We start from the raw sequence: 16,341 nt of genomic DNA, 5'->3' as shown, positions 1-16,341 counted from the left end.
AAGATTAAGAAAAATGAGTGGCCCTAATTTGGTCTCTAGTTCGGTATTTAAGGGTGGATTTGTGGTTAATAGGACTCATCATAACTATATACCAACCGATACCTAATGATATAACTTGTAAATAACATAGTGTATTAGGGTTGGGTAAACGGTCGGTTAACCGACCACAAAAAATAGTCGAAAAACTAATCGGAACTGTACCGAACTCTAATTTGATTACTTCACTAACCGACTCAGTTAGAACCAATCGATTATGATACTAACCAATTGGACCGCATTTTTTTTATTCTAACAAAAACAAAAATAATAATAATAGGTTAAGACCAAATCAATACACCAAATTTTGACCTAATAAGAATGCTTGATTTTCAGTTTTTCACCCACCAAAAGTTAAAAAAAAAAAATCATAATCAAGTGCTTGATTTTCATGTTCATACTTCATCATACAATATTTTAAGAAAATATATATAATCAAGTGCTTGATTTCACCCAATAAAACATAATTTTCAGTTTAAATTTAAATGATGGTATTTTAATTATTAATACTAGAACTTATAAATTTTATTATTTACAAATGACAAACATAATATACTCTAATAAATTCAAACTCTATTGAAAATTAATATACAAATATAAAATTTATAAATATATGAAAAATTTAAAATATTCAATCTAAAGTCAATGTAAGTTTTTCTTGACTTTTTGATACACCGAACAAAGAATTTAGAATTAATTTTATATTGAAATTAAAATGAATTTAAATTTGAATTTAATTGCGGTTGTCGGTTCTAACCAATAATCGATCGGTTAGAATCGATAACCGACTTTATTCAAAACACAAAATCAAAACCGACCCAAACACCGTTAATTTCAGTTATCGATTAATCGATAATCGATGAACCGTTTACCCAATCCTAATTGAATAGGAATAAAAAAATAACCATTTCCTACTTCCAAAAAATAATATTTCAATTAATTTTTATTTTTTATAACTTTATCGATTATTTATTAAAACTCTATCGAAATTTATAAGTATTTTTAACTAAATGTTTTTTTATAAGGTGGGGCAGCACCGCGTCCACTCAGAGAGTCACGATTCCCAAATCCGAAACCCTAGAAACTGAGAAAAGCTAATCCCGTGTCCACTCAGAGACTCACGATTCCTTCTCCCTCGACTCGTTTCTTACTTCCGATCCTTCCCAGTTTAAATTTTTTTTTTCCGAATTCAACATTTCCTCATCAATTACTCATCATCGTCATTCATTCAGGTATGCGCAATTCAAGTTAAAATCCATTAAATTGCCTATTTTCTAGCTGATGCCACAGCTTTTAACATTTGTTCTGATCATTATGCTATTTGGCGGTGATGATATTAAGTTTTTAGTTACCTTCAACTGACTTATGATTTCCTGAAATGTTGCTGGTAGCTCCTTTTGCTCTTTTTCTTCCCCCAGTAGCTGAATATGGTGGTGGATCGATTTATTTTGTTGTTTTGCTTTCGATTATGTGACTGTATAATTTATATAACCTGTGTTGAGACTTGGTGGTGTACAAAAGTTGGTTATTGAGTATATAAGCATTGTATGTTGAAAGATCCCTCTTTTAGTCTGGACTTTGGTTTCTTGTCTGCTAATGCTGAATGCTATCTCGCTTACTCAGATTGATCGTTGCATGTTTGGCGTGTTACAAACATGGAAGTAGTCGGGTGGATTTCATAGTCGAATGGTCTGAAGATGGCGACGCATCGCTCTTCCGGATACATGGACCCGGGTTGGGATCATGGTGTTGCACAAGATGACAAAAAGAAGAAGGTTAGATGCAATTACTGTGGCAAAGTTGTTAGCGGAGGAATCTACAGACTGAAGCAACACCTTGCCCGGCTTTCTGGTGAAGTAACTTATTGTGATAAGGCTCCGGACGAGGTGCGTCTCAAAATGAGGGAAAATTTGGAGGGGCGCCGTGTTAGTAAGAAATCAAGGCACAGTGAGTACGAGGAACAGTCCTATTTGAACCTCAGTGCTGCTGATGATTTGGAGGAAGAAGAGCACTTTGGATATAGGAAAAAAGGTAAGCAATTGTTGATTGACAAGGATTTAGCAGTGAATATGACTCCACTTCGTTCATTAGGATATGTTGATCCTGGTTGGGAGCATGGTGTACCTCAGGATGAGAGGAAGAAGAAGGTGAAATGTAATTACTGTGAGAAGATTGTGAGTGGAGGTATCAACCGGTTTAAGCAGCATCTAGCTAGGATACCCGGTGAAGTTGCTCCTTGTAAGAATGCACCGGAAGAAGTTTATCTCAAAATAAAAGAAAACATGAGATGGCACCGTACCGGTAGAAGGCACAGGCGACCTGACACTAAGGAAATATCTACATTTTACATGGAGTCAGAAAATGAGGAGGAAGAGCAGGAAGATGAAGCTGTTTACCCAATGGGTAATGATAGGCTTATACATGGTGATAGAAGATTTGATAGAGATTTCAAGAGGACTTCCAAAGGGTTGTCTGCCTGTAATGGATCTGAGCTGACACCGAAAAGGCCAAGGTATGATGCAAATGTCCTGAAGACACCAAAAACTCAACCGGCAGTAGGTGGAAAGCTAGTGAAAATGGGTCCATCCAAGAGGTCCCGGAGAGAAGTCATTTCTGCAATATGCAAGTTTTTCTACCATGCTGGTGTGCCTTCTCAAGCAGCCAACTCCTCTTATTTTCATAAAATGCTAGAGCTGGTAGGTCAGTATGGCTCGGATTTGATAGGACCATCTAGCAATATGTTATCAGGGCGGTTTCTACAAGATGAAATACTGACAGTCAAAAACTACCTCGAGGAGTATAAGTCTTCTTGGGCAGTGACAGGGTGTTCCATTTTAGCAGATAGTTGGAGAAACTCTCAAGGCAGGACACTGATCAACATTTTGGTATCCTGCCCTCGTGGAGTATATTTTGTTTGTTCAGTTGATGCGACAGGTCTAGTTGACGATGAAACCTATTTGTACAAATTGCTTGACAAAGTGGTAGAAGATATGGGGGAGGAAAATGTGGTGCAGGTAACCAACGTACTATTGTTTTGCATGGTTGTAAATCATAATACTTCTGAGTATGGTAACATTTTCTTGTATACCAACTGACTGATACCATCTTTGAGTGTAGGTAATCACTCCAAGTACACCCAGTTATCAAGCTGCTGGGAAGATGATTGAAGAGACGAGGAGAAATTTGTTTTGGACACCTTGTGCCACATATTGTATTGATCAAATGCTCGAAGATTTTAAGAAACTAAACCGTGTTCGGGACTGTATAGAGAAAGGGCAAAAAATTACAAAATTCATTTACAATAGGATCTGGTTGTTAAATTTGATGAAAAGAGAATTCACTGGAGGTAAGGAACTTCTGAGTCTGTCTGCCACTCAATCTGCTTCAAGTTTCAGTACATTGCAAAGTCTTCTTGACCACAGGGTTGATCTAAGAAAAATGTTTCAGTCAAACAAATGGCTTTCATCTAGATATTCTAAATCAGATGAAGGTAAAGAGGTGAAGAATATTGTGATGGATTCCTCATTTTGGAGGAAGGTACAGTATGTCAAAAGATCAGTAGACCCCATACTTGAAGTCCTTCAAAAGATCGATAGTGATGAGAGCCTCTCGATGCCATTCATCTACAATGATATGAACAGAGCGAAGCTTGCTATAAAAATCAATCACAGTGATGATGCACGTAAATATGAATCTTTTTGGAGTGTTATTGACAATCACTGGGATTCGTTGTTTCACCATCCTCTCTATCTGGCTGCTTACTTCCTGAATCCTTCATACCGTTATCGGTCAGATTTTGTCCTGGTAGGAGACTGTTGTCCTTTCTGGAGATGTTTGTCCATAGCAATCAAAATTAATTTTGCTCTTTAAGATTCTAGGTTTTGCTAGTGTTATAATATCAGTGTGCATCTTTTAGCATCCCGATGTCGTACGTGGTCTGAATGCTTGCATTGTGAAATTGGAACCAGACAGTGCTAGAAGAATTTCAGCATCTATGCAGGTGAGGGTTTTCTTGTTATATCTGTTATACCCTTTTCCAAATCAAGTAATTTCCAATTGTATATTTGCATATTTTCCCCAAAAAGTTGTAATATTGTATTTCAGATTTCTGACTTTGGTTCTGCAAAAGCTGATTTTGGAACTGACCTGGCAATTAGTACCAGATCAGAGCTTGATCCAGGTTATACCATCAACATACTCAAACCAAACTACTCCTACAATCTGTAATTTACACTGAGAGCCATCTCCTTTCTCTATAGCTGCCTGGTGGCAACAACATGGGATTAATTGTTTAGAGTTGCAACGAATTGCTGTACGCATACTGAGTCAAAGTTGCTCATCTTTTGGGTGTGAGCATAACTGGAGTGTACATGATCAGATGCACAGACATAGACAAAATCGGCTATCACAGAAGAGATTGAATGAAGCAATCTATGTTCACTATAATTTGAGACTAAGGGAACGCCAGATGAGGAAAAGGTCCAGTAAGTCAACGTCCCTAGACAGTGTTCTGCAAGAAGATCTACTGTATGACTGGATCGTGGAGACAGAGAAACAAGCATTACAAGAAGACGAGGTACTACTTGAGCACGAACTAAAGACTTATTTAGTGGATTTCTTATTAGTAGTCTATAGTAGTGCCTATGAGTGTGAGTTGGGTAAGAAATTCAAAATGCATAGTTGTCTAGCTTTTAAATAATGCCTCATTCTTTCTTTGATTTCCTTTTATCTTATGCAAGGAATTAAGAAATAGTCCACTTTACTATTAGAAAGGCTCTGATAAAATCACAATTGGTGTGAATGTCAGTTACTTGATGATGATTCCTTCTTCATGTTGGTGCTTGTGAGTGGAGTTGTCAACATTCTTACTGTAACTAAACTTTGCAGGAAATCCTTTATAGTGAAATGGATCATGGTGATGGATATGAAAATGAGGTCCACGACTTCGATGATGGACATGGAGATTCGAGAAAAGGATCAATGGAGATGGTGCTAGCAGATGTGGCAGAGCCACTGGATGTCGATGACAGCGCTCAGAATGATGCAGCTTCAGGCGATGATCAAGATCTCGACTTCATTGAAGAAGATATGACTGACTAGTCGCGACGGATATAGGTACTATACGATCTAATTGGGTGTAAACTTTACTAGGGTTTTTCATGTCGTTTCTTGTATACACTGTAATTGTTGCCCCAACGTACATATCACATTGTGTTTGCCCAGTTTTGTAAATTCATAAAAAGTAACCTTGGTTCCTAGGTCTTGCAACGGTTATGTTTTGAATTGAAAATGCATCGGCTTTTGAATTGTAAAGGTATCAACGAGTTTCAAATACATTTCCCGATGATGTTTGAATCGGAATACATATCCTTCTAACCAGGGAAAACCAGCAGATCATTTCTTATTAATTAATACTTCCTCCGTCACATGATAATTGAGTCGTATTCTTTTTTAGGCCGTCTAAAGTAATTGAGTTGTTTACTTTCTTGTTAAAAACTTTATTCTCTTTCATATACTCCCCCCGCCTCCCACTAATTGGCACTGTTAGATTGACACGTGTTTTAAGAAATATAGTGCAAAGTGAGTGGAAAAAGTTAGGTGTGTCCTACTTTTATATTCTAGTAATTTTATAATAAAATGTGAGTGAGTTAGTAGAATGTGTAGTCCATTACTAAAAGTAAAAAGTTAAGGATGCCAATTTATTGAAGCCGGACGAAAAATGAAATTAGTGCCAATTAATAAGGAACAGAGAGAGTATTTTACAATTTTCTATTAGTTTGTTCTCTTTCCTATATGATTCTATCTCACTTAACTTCTAAACATTCATTTCTTAATTTCCATGCCAAGAAAAATGCTCCAACTAAGGTGAAGTGAGATGGAGGGAGTATTATTGATTTGTGCGGTTAGTTGGTAATATTTCATTTGATATACTCCTTCCATCCCACTCAGAGAGTAGCATTTTTAATTTAACACGAGATTTTATGTAATGTTGTTTTGTGAATAAAGTTGAGAAAATGAAGTAAGAGATGAGAAAAAGTAGAGAAAATGATGTTTCTATATTTAGAAATGTGTCATTTAGTGTGAAACATCCAAAAATGAAAAATGTGTCGCCTAGAATGAAACAGAGGAGGGAATAGTATACATCTAGTTACATATTCAGATACATACATATAGAGGATCCAACCAAAGATTTGGGCATGAATCATCTTTTGTTGAAAGCACACATGCGTTTTATTGCATAAAAAAAAATAACAACACCACATACAAGAAAATGTACAGTTGGAAGAATAGTGAACCTGTGCCTCTACATATCATTCTCAATAATGGTTTAAAGCTCAAGGAAGAGGTTCTTGAGAATCTCCCAACCGTGACAGATGGAGGTAAGCATCGGTCCCTGTAAAGCCCGGGAATACAATTTCAGATCAAATCAATACAACTTGACACTGGGACGCATAAGTGGATAAAGCGTACCGTATCCTTCCATAGAGATAATTTGCAGATCCCCTCCAAAGTACCTGGCATACAAACGGCTTATAGGAAGACCATAACCATAACCTGCCATAGTTGTCGCTGTTTCAGGGTCAACGTCTGACTGATCATCGAGGGGATTCTTTGCAGTGCTATAAAGATAGGTGAAAATCTTTGAAAGACCGCTTCTGGCTATTCCACCTCCTTCATCCGATACCTATAGGCATAAGATAATCAAACAAAATAAAAGCGTAATGAATGGTACGTATATCTCAATCCCATAACGAGAAGGTATCGAGACTGAGCCTGCCTTAATCGTTACATCTTCCAATCCATCAGCAACTATTATCCTCATGGGAGGTGCAACATCGTCTGAGTCCATATATTTTTCTTGAACAGCACGCAGTGAATTCTTTACCAACTCAAACACCATTAGATGCAAGTGAGTGGGAACATAACTGCCGTAGAAACAGATTGCAGAACATTAAATAAAGGCTGCAAATCCAAGAACGGATGATGATTTAATTTGCAACATCATGCGGCGTTAAATATATTGAAAGTGGAAAAGGAAAATACTCACGGAAATGTGAAATTAGGGTCTCCGTAGATGTTAATATCTGGGGCGCTGCCATATTCTCGCAAGCAAATGGAACGGGCGTCCTCGCTAGCATTTCTTGCAACCTCAACCGGGGACATTTTAGTATGTATATATCCAACACAATCGGGAGGAGGATCCGGATCATGCAAGGCGACGTGCTGCCCTGAGTTACCCATAATTGTTTTTAATGGAATAAGAAAATGGTTAAGCTTATGTCAAAGATCAGCGTACCAACCAAAAATAAAGAAATCCAACAAAGGAAGTTGTGCTAACCAATAAGCATGCGTATCCCAATTCTAGACATGTAAAACCGATCCAGAAATTGATGAATTTCATCCAGATCTTCGTAAACAATTTTTGGATTCAGATCTTTTTTCAACTGTTGCACTCCCAAAGCCATCATAGGAACCACATTGTTGTGTCTGACTTTAACCATCTTAATCATTTGTGTGAAATCCAACTCATCGTTGTTATCTTTGATTTCTGGAAAGGATCTAATATCGCGGAAAGACTCCAAATACCAATCTCTTACCTAGAATACCAAGAATTTGGGTTCAAATAAACACAATCACGAAATTAGACAGTTTCTAACCTTCAAATATATCATGAATTATCATACAAAACAACTCAAACACAATCAGAATCTGATTGTTCTAGCAAAAAGAATCTCCTTAGTATGGATATCGAGAATCTAATCGACAACTCGGATCTTGTTTTTCACTAATATTAATAGCAATTAAAAAAGAGAGTTAGTACTCTTTTTATTTTCTTTTTTTATAGAAAGAAACAATTTTTTAGTCAAAGCCACTGTAGATCGGGGCTGAATAAGTAATCCCATCCTTCCCTCAATTCATCAATTACAAAACACCAAACTCCAATAAACCTCACTATTACTTCAGATTCAAATTGCCCACATCAACCACTTCTATTATTATTCTTATTATTATTATAAAAATAAAAAAAACCGGAAATTTATTTAGGGAAAAAGTACCTTTAAAACAGCGGGTTTAAGGGAGAGGCCGTAGGGGAGAGATTCGAGCTCGACGGCGCGGCGGGCGACGCGAATTGGGAGCTCCTTGTGGAGGAATTGAGCAGAGATGAGGAGATTACGAGGCGTGGGGCGGGAGCCGAATTCGGTCATGTAACGGAGGCTGACGCCTGTTTGTTTCATGGCAGCCCATCTCCGAACCTCAGCGATTAGATCTTTCGACGCTTTTTTGAACGTCGCCGCCATCAAAATCCACCCACTCTCTCACTCACTCACTCCTCTTTTCTTCTTCAGTTTTATCGTCCACTTTTTTTTTTGTTTTTCATTTTATTTCTGTAAAACATAATAGTAATAACCCGCTTTTTCATTCCGTTTTTGTCTTTTTCGAAGACTTGTACTTGCATTTACATTGAGTATCGTTGTAGAATAACATAATCATCTTTCAAATTCTACTCAACTCAAGTGGAGTATATTGAATTTCCATTCAATTCTTTTTTTTACTATATCTGTTTAATCGGACCACTGCCATTATCCACAAATCCACTTTTAAAAATCGAACCACCGAACCCTATCAAATTAGGGCTTTTAGATCTAGTTTTTTATGGATAAGATACAAAAATTTATAAATTATTTTCGTCTTCATCATGAGCCTATTTTAATTCATCTGAATGTAAATAAGTCATACTAACATGTTACGAAGATTTAACTTCGTCTAGAATATATTACTTCATTCTAGTAGGATTTTACTTCATTCCAGTAGGTTTTTACTTCATTCCTGTACGTAAATGTGGTTTTGCCGTTGCGTGCCGTTCTTTCTCTCTACAATATCTATCACCACCGCCATGGCGCTAATATGGTTTAATACACACATGGAATAATGTAATAAATTATTGGAATGAAGTATGTGTAGAAGCATTTGAAGTCCTACTGGAATGAAGTAAAAATCTTATCCAATGAAGTAATAACGTTTCTGAATGAAGTAATAAACTCACTTGAATAAATTGCATATTTAAATGTTAATCAAGCAAAAACCCACGTCAATGAATTTGAATGAAGCATATGTTGAATCATTTCAAAACCTACTGGAAGCAAGTAAAAACATGTTGTAGTTTCAAGGTATTATGTACAGAATGAAGTAATAAACCTATATAATGAAGTAAAATGGGCTAGTAATGAAGCAGAAAAAATTTTCACAGCAGCACATCTCATCAAAAAAACTAGATCTAATGGCCCAGATTTGATCTCTAGTTCGGTCTTTAAAATTGGTTCGACATTCATCACAACTCTACGATTGTATTTGCTAGTTATTCACTTAAATAAATGAGCACCAGTTTTGGTGCATATAAAACCATGTTAAACAAATTTTTGATTTAGCTATGCATATTCTAATACATTTTGGTCCCATTTATAAATTATAAAACATACTAATTGAATTGGCAACAAGAACAATAACACGTGGAAAAAAGTCTTGGGATACTTAAAATCAATTAAGTGCGAGAAGTGATAAATAAAATAAAAAAAACAAATAAGTATATATTCTTTCTATTTATAACATGCCCCACACTCTAGCTGCTCTCGACTTTAAATTTCCACCTTATAAACAAGGAGAACCACTTTCTCTACATTGTAGGAACCATATCTATATGACATTTATCTACTAAATAACATATCCATCAATGATATCCGTTCAATGTTGCATATTTTTGTTGATGAAGAGTTTGTAAACTATGCAACAATTCAGTTAGTACTTAGTAGAGTTAGAAACCATGATACTTTTCCCATTTCCATATTTAAGTTGCACTACTATTTCTTTCATCCTTCCATTATATAATTGAACTTGATTTGTTCACTAAAATTTTAAATTCTCATTTGAAATAATGCCTGGCATTGAATACGCTATTTTTCTTCTTGTCTTCTACAGTTATCATTCATAATTATCAACTGTCACCAGAGCCTAATTAAAATTTCAATTTCATCTCTTTGATTTAAATCAATACTCCAGTGTATATCCAATTGTGATCTTGTTAGTCTTAGTATAATCTGACAACTTGCTCATTGCTATGTTCATTAAATAAACATGCAACTCAAATAAAAAACATTAAATAAATATGCAACGAGACCGTCGAGACATAATTCGTGAAATGAGAAATTTTAAACTTATCTTCTTATCTCAATTCTCAAACATAACTGGAACACAATCAGCGGCACTAAAATTTAAAGAACAATTCTTTTCAACACAACGGAATCATCTGAGAGACAAGCAAGGAGTAAATGTAAATTTTTTATTTTCCTTTTTCTTGGATATATTTTCTGTAAAGATGACGCCAAAAGGCCAAAAATCAATGAGTTAAACGGAAACGAAAGAGCAGCAGCACCCTCGGCTTAAGACCAATGTCCCTACCCCGACTCCGGCTAGAGAAACCGGAAAAACGATAACATCAGTATTTAACATATCAATTTAGTTAAAATAAAAATTCTTCCTTCTCATCCAGACGAAAGAGGGAAAACTGCGAGCTATCCTGCCCCTGGATGTTATACCACCAACATTCCGAAACAGAAGCCAAGATCGAGTATGGCTACACTCAATTGTACCAATAGAAATGCATACCTCTCCCCCAGGAATTTGTCAACAACGTTTCAAATGAAAAAACAAACCATCCAAATCCATCTTCACGAGCCGTAAACCTCTCTTCTTATGCACTGTCCCCTCTCTATCTACTCATGAAGGAGAGTTCTTGGATCCAATGGAATTGTGCCGACTGTCAAAAAACCAGAAGATTCGGTATCCACCACTTTGACAGGCATTGACCCTATCGTGACAACATTTACCACCTCACTGTTAGTTTTGTTAGATACTGCCCTAGTAGGGAGCGTACATCCTGAACCTGGCTCATCTGAATGTAGCTTCAAACCAGTAATTTTAAGTTCATCAACTGCATTTGGCACTCCATCTGCTGAGCCTTTACGGCGTCCAGGGACACTAGCTCCGTTTATTGGATTAGTCCCCAAGGAAATCTGCCCTTTGGGCTCAGCATGGTCGCTCGCGGAGCAAGTTAATACAGCCCCTGAGGGAACTTCCCCTTTGTTTGCCATACTTGAATTATTGGTATCATGTTTGGCAGCATTTGCATCGCTAATAGGAGGAAAATCGTGAACAGGCTGATGCTTGCAAGGGGGATCCAATAATGGAACAAGATAAGGATTTTCATAGCTTTTCATGAAAAGCCTGGCTCTCTCTCCCTGTAAAATCCGCTGTCTATTTTCGTAGTACATAAAGTCATCAAGTAGGGATGTCTTTGACGTGTGGCCCTTGAATATTTTAAGCATCTCCAAGCCTTTCTTGAAGCTTATCTGAAAATATTCAAAAACAAATTTATGGCATGCTATTTTTCCCAAAAAAGAAAACTAAAACAAAGTATGCCTGCAAAGTGACAGCAACATTATTTAATAATCATCCATTTCAAGTAGCACAATATTTTCTTTTTCCAACACAGTAATTATGCACAGTTCAGCACAGTAAAATAGCCAAACATAAGTTAAAAAAAGCATGGCTTATTATCTGCAAGTAACTTATGATACAAAAAAAGCTAGGAACACTGACCCTAAGTACTAATGTTGCACCTATCTCTATGACCGATAAGAAGGAGGAATGTGACTTAATATTCATCATCAATAGAATCAAAAGCTTTAAAAAGAGATCAAATAAAAGAGAATATATTTCCCACATAAATGGTGCTTGCATGCATACTTGATTTTAACAAGAGATGCATAATAACTAATACTAATTACTTCTCCCTCCGCCTCTAGTCCTTTTTTAGTTTTTATGATTTTGGTACTCCCACAAATATAGTGTCTTTCCATTTATAAACACTACCCAACAACAAATCACCCTCAGTATATCAATTTATTTACCCTTTCTACCACATGGCTCACCACTTTGTCCACTCGCAATACATTTCTTAATCATTAGTCATTACTAACACTACCTTCCCTTTCTCCACTCACAATATACAAACAAATTTTATTAAAACTCATGCCACACCCCATTAGAAATTTTGGCAGGGAGTAAGGCATGAAAAAGAAAAGACAGCTATAAATACCTCTTGTGTGTCTCTGCTGTTAGTCACTGACTTGTTCTCATTGTTCTCCAATATGATGTGCCTAAAATTTGGGTTTGGCAAATCTTTTATGATGTGCCATTTTACAGGAAAGCTTCCACTCCATTTGTCTTGCTGCCAGAAATCCATATCTCTGTTGAAATCCACTGGGCCGGTCATTTCTGCAATACCACAGAACTGGCCACTCGCATTAACCTTATTTTCACAAAGAGAAAAAAGCATCAGTCAATACCACTACATGAACAAATGGAAATAGCATGCTCAAGCTAATGATAACATAAAATAAATCATCGATGCAACTACAAAAACATGATGAAACAGTTACTGACAGAAAAGAAGAGGAAGATGGGGCAGCCTCTTGGGTCTCCAGCAGATATTCTCTTGGCATCTTCATATACAGCACTAAGCTTCTTGTTTCCATTGGGAGTGGATGACCACACATTATACTTGATACTCTTATGCACATCATCCTCACTATATGACTTAATCACGAAAAACTTTGCATTTGAATATTCCACTGGAAAATCAACTCTGTTATACTGATCTCTAGAGATAATGATGTTTCCTTGTGCATCAGGATTTCCAGCCCTTAATGTATAGGCTTTAACAATCAATTGGTTCTTTGATTTGCTCATCCTAGACCCTCTATCCTGGTCGCTAGATATATCAGAACCAGCTCTTTCATCATCAGGAGCCCTCCCACTAAGCATGTTGGGCTTAACTTTCTTTACAGATGCATGGGAATAATTGATCGATTTGAAAGTAGATGCTCCGTTTCCAGAAGTAAAAGCAGTCTTTAACTGGATACCGACAGCTGATGCTTTCCCACGTAAAGAGCTCTCCATGCCTCGAGGGCCTCTAATCTAAAAAGAAAATATGTGTAGGAGAGGTATAAGAAATGGCTACAACAACAATCTACAAAAATAGAATCTGTCCTCAGAGACGACTAGTTCAATGAAACGAAAGATAAATTCTAACCTGGGAAATCTGCGGTGCAGCTTGACTATTAATACTACCAGAAGTAATACTTGATGAATGCTGCTTGCCAGTCCCCATATTAACCCTACCTTGAGACATCTTTACAAAAGAGTTTCTTTGACAAGAGGCATCACCCATTGCAGTCAATGAGGAATTAGGAGTATTCAGAGCCAAATTGTGTTTAGAACCAAGGCCATCAGCCTTGTTAAAAGATCCACTAGTATCAATAAATGAATCTACAATCCCATTAGCAACAGCATCAGGCCTTGGCTGGAAAACTACAGGCAGGTATGACGCCGATGTAGCAGGATCCTCATACGAGGGAAGGGCATAGAACTGTTGAGCTGGTATAATTGATCCATCAGCTCCTACCACAGCACCAGGAATATAAGGATTGTATGGATTAAAAGGTGACTGCCCATACCCATAATTGGGAGAATAATATACATAGGGTGTGTTCTCATTTGTCGCAACCTGCCAGAGAAGAACTAGATTTAATATCTTCAAACCAAATAAAGTATAAAAATCTGTCTTAAAAGAAAAATACTCACTGTGTAATGAATATCTTGACTGTCTACACCGGAAAACCTATGCTGGTCTTCCCAATCCATGGTTGGTTCATATCCTACAAAAATAAAGGAAATGTCATTCAAGCCAAGGTACCTAAAACCATTTATTATACTGCCAACTAACCCTGGAGTGAGTACTAAAGTATCATGCATGTAAACATAGATTATACAGCTTATACCTGTACAGATGTATCCATAGCTGGTGCCAGTAGGATAATACAAGCCCTGGTCAATTATATAGTCAGGTGCTCCCTCGTTGTACATGGATCCGTATGGTTCAAACTAAGCAGTAGGCTGTGGGTTTGACTCAGCACCTTGAATCTATGGAATCCAAAATCGGTTTTATAAGAAGACAGGAACAAGGATATCCAAAATATATGGAACAAAATGAAGCAGAAGTTAGAACAATGTTGCCCCCCTTTACCAACTATAGGATCAGACGATCATTCATAAAGGAAGACTGAACAACTCAACTGTAAAAATTAACCAGATTCATATCAGCAAGTCCGTCACATTGATTTGATAGTGCAATAAAACCTTAACACTGCTATGATTTCTTATACAGAGTATGTGAGGGAAAAATTAACTTTACCCTCAACCAACCACCACACATCAGTGCCTAAACTCTGCAATCACCGAAAACAAAATCCTAATACATATCCCCTCCGCAAAAAACCCTAACACCATAAGCACATTGTTTTACTGGAAAAAATTATAGAAAAAACAACTTGAATCAATCCATACAAAAGTAAACAAGGTCAACGCTCACAACTCCTCCAAACTATCGACAGCAGCACGATCCAAACAGAAAGATACATTCGCGCATGAAATAAATACGAACTGAAATTAAATTGAGAACACATGAATAAACCTAAGAAAATCACAAGAAAAGTGAATTTTTAAGCGAGACGAACCGAAGAAAGGAGCGGATTTAATCCATGACAGAGTGAGATAGGAGGTCAAGGATCGAAGTAGAAAGAGGCGGGATTGAATTGGTGTGAAAATCCCCAAAATGTATCTGCGACTGCGAGAATCCCGATTTCTTCACGCGAATAAGAGAGAACCCTAGAGAGAGAGAGAATGGCGGTGGAGTGAGGAGAAATGGAAGCTTGAAAAATATGGAGAGGGAGAGATTGGGTGGCATAGGGTGTACAACGTCTACACGAAGACGAATCTTGTTCGCATTCTAAAATATGGTTTAAATAAAGGTTAATTGCGTGAATATACATTGGATTAAATTTACACTAATTATTCAGATTGTATTTAAGTGATATTAACTACACATGAATGAATATGGTATGACTAATTGATGATGTATTCAATACTTTATTTTCAATGAAATTATTCAGATTGTATTTAAGTGATATTAACTACACATGAATGAATATGGTATGATGAATTGATGATATATTCAATACTTTATTTTCAATGAAATTACTCCCTTTGTTCCTGCCTAGAGCATCTTCAACCATTCCACTAAACTCAAATCCATTTTAGTGTAAATTTTATATTAAATATTGATTTTGCTCAAACCATTTACACTAGACTCAAATACAAAAGAATATTCCCCGTCCACTGACTTTTTATACTTTTCAATCATACTTATAAAATATTTTATGTTAATATTACATACTAATCCTACTGCACTTTGTCAATATATTTAATTAAATTAAGTAATATAATATAATATAAGATTTATTAATTTATATAACTAAATATGAAATCGAGTATTCATTAAATAATAAATTACAAAATTTAGTATTCATTAATTAGATTATGTTTTTATTAGTTGTTGTAATTTTAATTATTAGTCTTCTATTTTTAGTTTATGTATTTGGTTTATCTTTCTCTATTTTAGAATTTCTATATTATGCGTCGTTTTAATTACTAATGTTTAACTATTTTTTTTATATTTGATAGCATATTTTATTTGAATATATTAATGTCCGTATAGTATTTAATTAACTAATAAAATAATTGTTTTCATACTATATGTACGATTAGTAATTAAACTATATAGTAAAATTGGGTTATGTAGTATAAAAGTGACTGCTCTTTGTATTATAAATAATAGTATATCTTTTTAAGTATATTAAATAATATAATATTAATATGAGCCAGCCCATTATTTAATAACTAAATCAAATATTAATAAGATTAGAATATTAGGTTAATTCACAGTTTCATATTCTCCAAGCCGCTCTCTATTCGCTGAAAGTTTTTTCTCTGTATTTTAATTTTTCTTTCTTCACTTTTTCTATTTTGATAAATATAAATTGATTTGGACTTGAATGCAATAACTCAAACTATGAATAGTATTTTTGTTATACTTTTAGTGCAAACCTAAAGATAGATATTTTTTCTTCAAAAACCTATAATGGGATTGGTTTTGCAGTACTATTGGAGGGATTATCGTACTGCATTTTAGGTTTTGAAGTGCCGTTGGAGATGGTCTAAGTGAAACATTTTCCTTTTTGCTACTAAGTGAAACGTTTTCTCTTGGTAATAATTAATTCACTCATTTTTCTACTTTATCCTCTTATCTCTCTTACTTTATCATATCTTTTACTTTTACTGTCTCTAATA

At 35.8% G+C, this 16,341-nt stretch overlaps 3 protein-coding genes across 4 annotated transcripts; 1 reads left to right on the top strand and 2 right to left on the bottom strand.

Moving 5' to 3' along the window:
- Positions 1–1,081: 1,081 nt before the first annotated feature.
- Positions 1,082–5,294, top strand: LOC125223238 (hAT dimerization domain-containing protein). Of its 2 annotated transcripts, XM_048126285.2 has the most exons (8): positions 1,082–1,268; positions 1,660–2,067; positions 2,128–3,050; positions 3,154–3,840; positions 3,953–4,036; positions 4,141–4,216; positions 4,296–4,612; positions 4,924–5,294. In XM_048126285.2, the coding sequence occupies exons 2-8, from the start codon at positions 1,734–1,736 to the stop codon at positions 5,134–5,136; spliced, it is 2,634 nt and encodes an 877-aa protein (XP_047982242.2). In that variant the 5' UTR covers positions 1,082–1,268; positions 1,660–1,733; the 3' UTR covers positions 5,137–5,294. The 2 variants fall into 2 exon arrangements, with proteins under 2 accessions (XP_047982242.2, XP_047982241.2); XM_048126284.2 differs by having other exon boundaries at positions 1,660–3,050.
- Positions 5,295–6,132: 838 nt separating this feature from the next.
- On the bottom strand, positions 6,133–8,410 carry LOC125185449 (pyruvate dehydrogenase (acetyl-transferring) kinase, mitochondrial). The gene is made up of 6 exons (XM_048081983.2): positions 8,094–8,410; positions 7,376–7,634; positions 7,085–7,265; positions 6,815–6,962; positions 6,508–6,721; positions 6,133–6,430 (listed from the first exon to the last, which is right to left on the bottom strand). The coding sequence occupies exons 1-6, from the start codon at positions 8,334–8,336 to the stop codon at positions 6,372–6,374; spliced, it is 1,104 nt and encodes a 367-aa protein (XP_047937940.2). The 5' UTR covers positions 8,337–8,410; the 3' UTR covers positions 6,133–6,371.
- Positions 8,411–10,355: 1,945 nt separating this feature from the next.
- On the bottom strand, positions 10,356–14,928 carry LOC125194538 (uncharacterized). Its single transcript, XM_089063100.1, has 7 exons — positions 14,670–14,928; positions 13,935–14,076; positions 13,738–13,811; positions 13,187–13,660; positions 12,538–13,071; positions 12,191–12,403; positions 10,356–11,441 (listed from the first exon to the last, which is right to left on the bottom strand). The coding sequence occupies exons 2-7, from the start codon at positions 14,017–14,019 to the stop codon at positions 10,806–10,808; spliced, it is 2,016 nt and encodes a 671-aa protein (XP_088919226.1). The 5' UTR covers positions 14,020–14,076; positions 14,670–14,928; the 3' UTR covers positions 10,356–10,805.
- Positions 14,929–16,341: the final 1,413 nt, after the last annotated feature.

Source organism: Salvia hispanica, chromosome 1 (assembly GCF_029641045.1).
Source record: "Salvia hispanica isolate PSC_SH4W2 chromosome 1, Shi_PSC_v1, whole genome shotgun sequence".
NCBI lineage: Eukaryota > Viridiplantae > Streptophyta > Magnoliopsida > Lamiales > Lamiaceae > Salvia > Salvia hispanica.
This window is presented reverse-complemented; position numbering and strand designations above follow the sequence as displayed.

What these genes read in the sequence shown, in the direction of transcription:
- LOC125223238 (XM_048126284.2), top strand. Translation starts at nt 1,734, where the DNA reads ATGGCGACGCATCGCTCTTCCGGATACATGGACCCGGGTTGGGATCAT. An exon ending in GGGAGGAAAATGTGGTGCAG is followed by an intron (nt 3,051 to 3,153) that starts GTAACCAACGTA and finishes CTTTGAGTGTAG; the next exon opens with GTAATCACTCCAAGTACACC. An exon ending in AAGCATTACAAGAAGACGAG is followed by an intron (nt 4,613 to 4,923) that starts GTACTACTTGAG and finishes TAAACTTTGCAG; the next exon opens with GAAATCCTTTATAGTGAAAT.
- LOC125194538 (XM_089063100.1), bottom strand. Translation starts at nt 14,019, where the DNA reads ATGTACAACGAGGGAGCACCTGACTATATAATTGACCAGGGCTTGTAT. An exon ending in GTCAAGATATTCATTACACA is followed by an intron (nt 13,661 to 13,737) that starts GTGAGTATTTTT and finishes CTTCTCTGGCAG; the next exon opens with GTTGCGACAAATGAGAACAC. An exon ending in ACAGCAGAGACACACAAGAG is followed by an intron (nt 11,442 to 12,190) that starts GTATTTATAGCT and finishes GAATATTTTCAG; the next exon opens with ATAAGCTTCAAGAAAGGCTT.
- LOC125185449 (XM_048081983.2), bottom strand. Translation starts at nt 8,336, where the DNA reads ATGGCGGCGACGTTCAAAAAAGCGTCGAAAGATCTAATCGCTGAGGTT. An exon ending in TGGGATACGCATGCTTATTG is followed by an intron (nt 7,266 to 7,375) that starts GTTAGCACAACT and finishes TGGGTAACTCAG; the next exon opens with GGCAGCACGTCGCCTTGCAT. An exon ending in TATCTCTATGGAAGGATACG is followed by an intron (nt 6,431 to 6,507) that starts GTACGCTTTATC and finishes CGGGCTTTACAG; the next exon opens with GGACCGATGCTTACCTCCAT.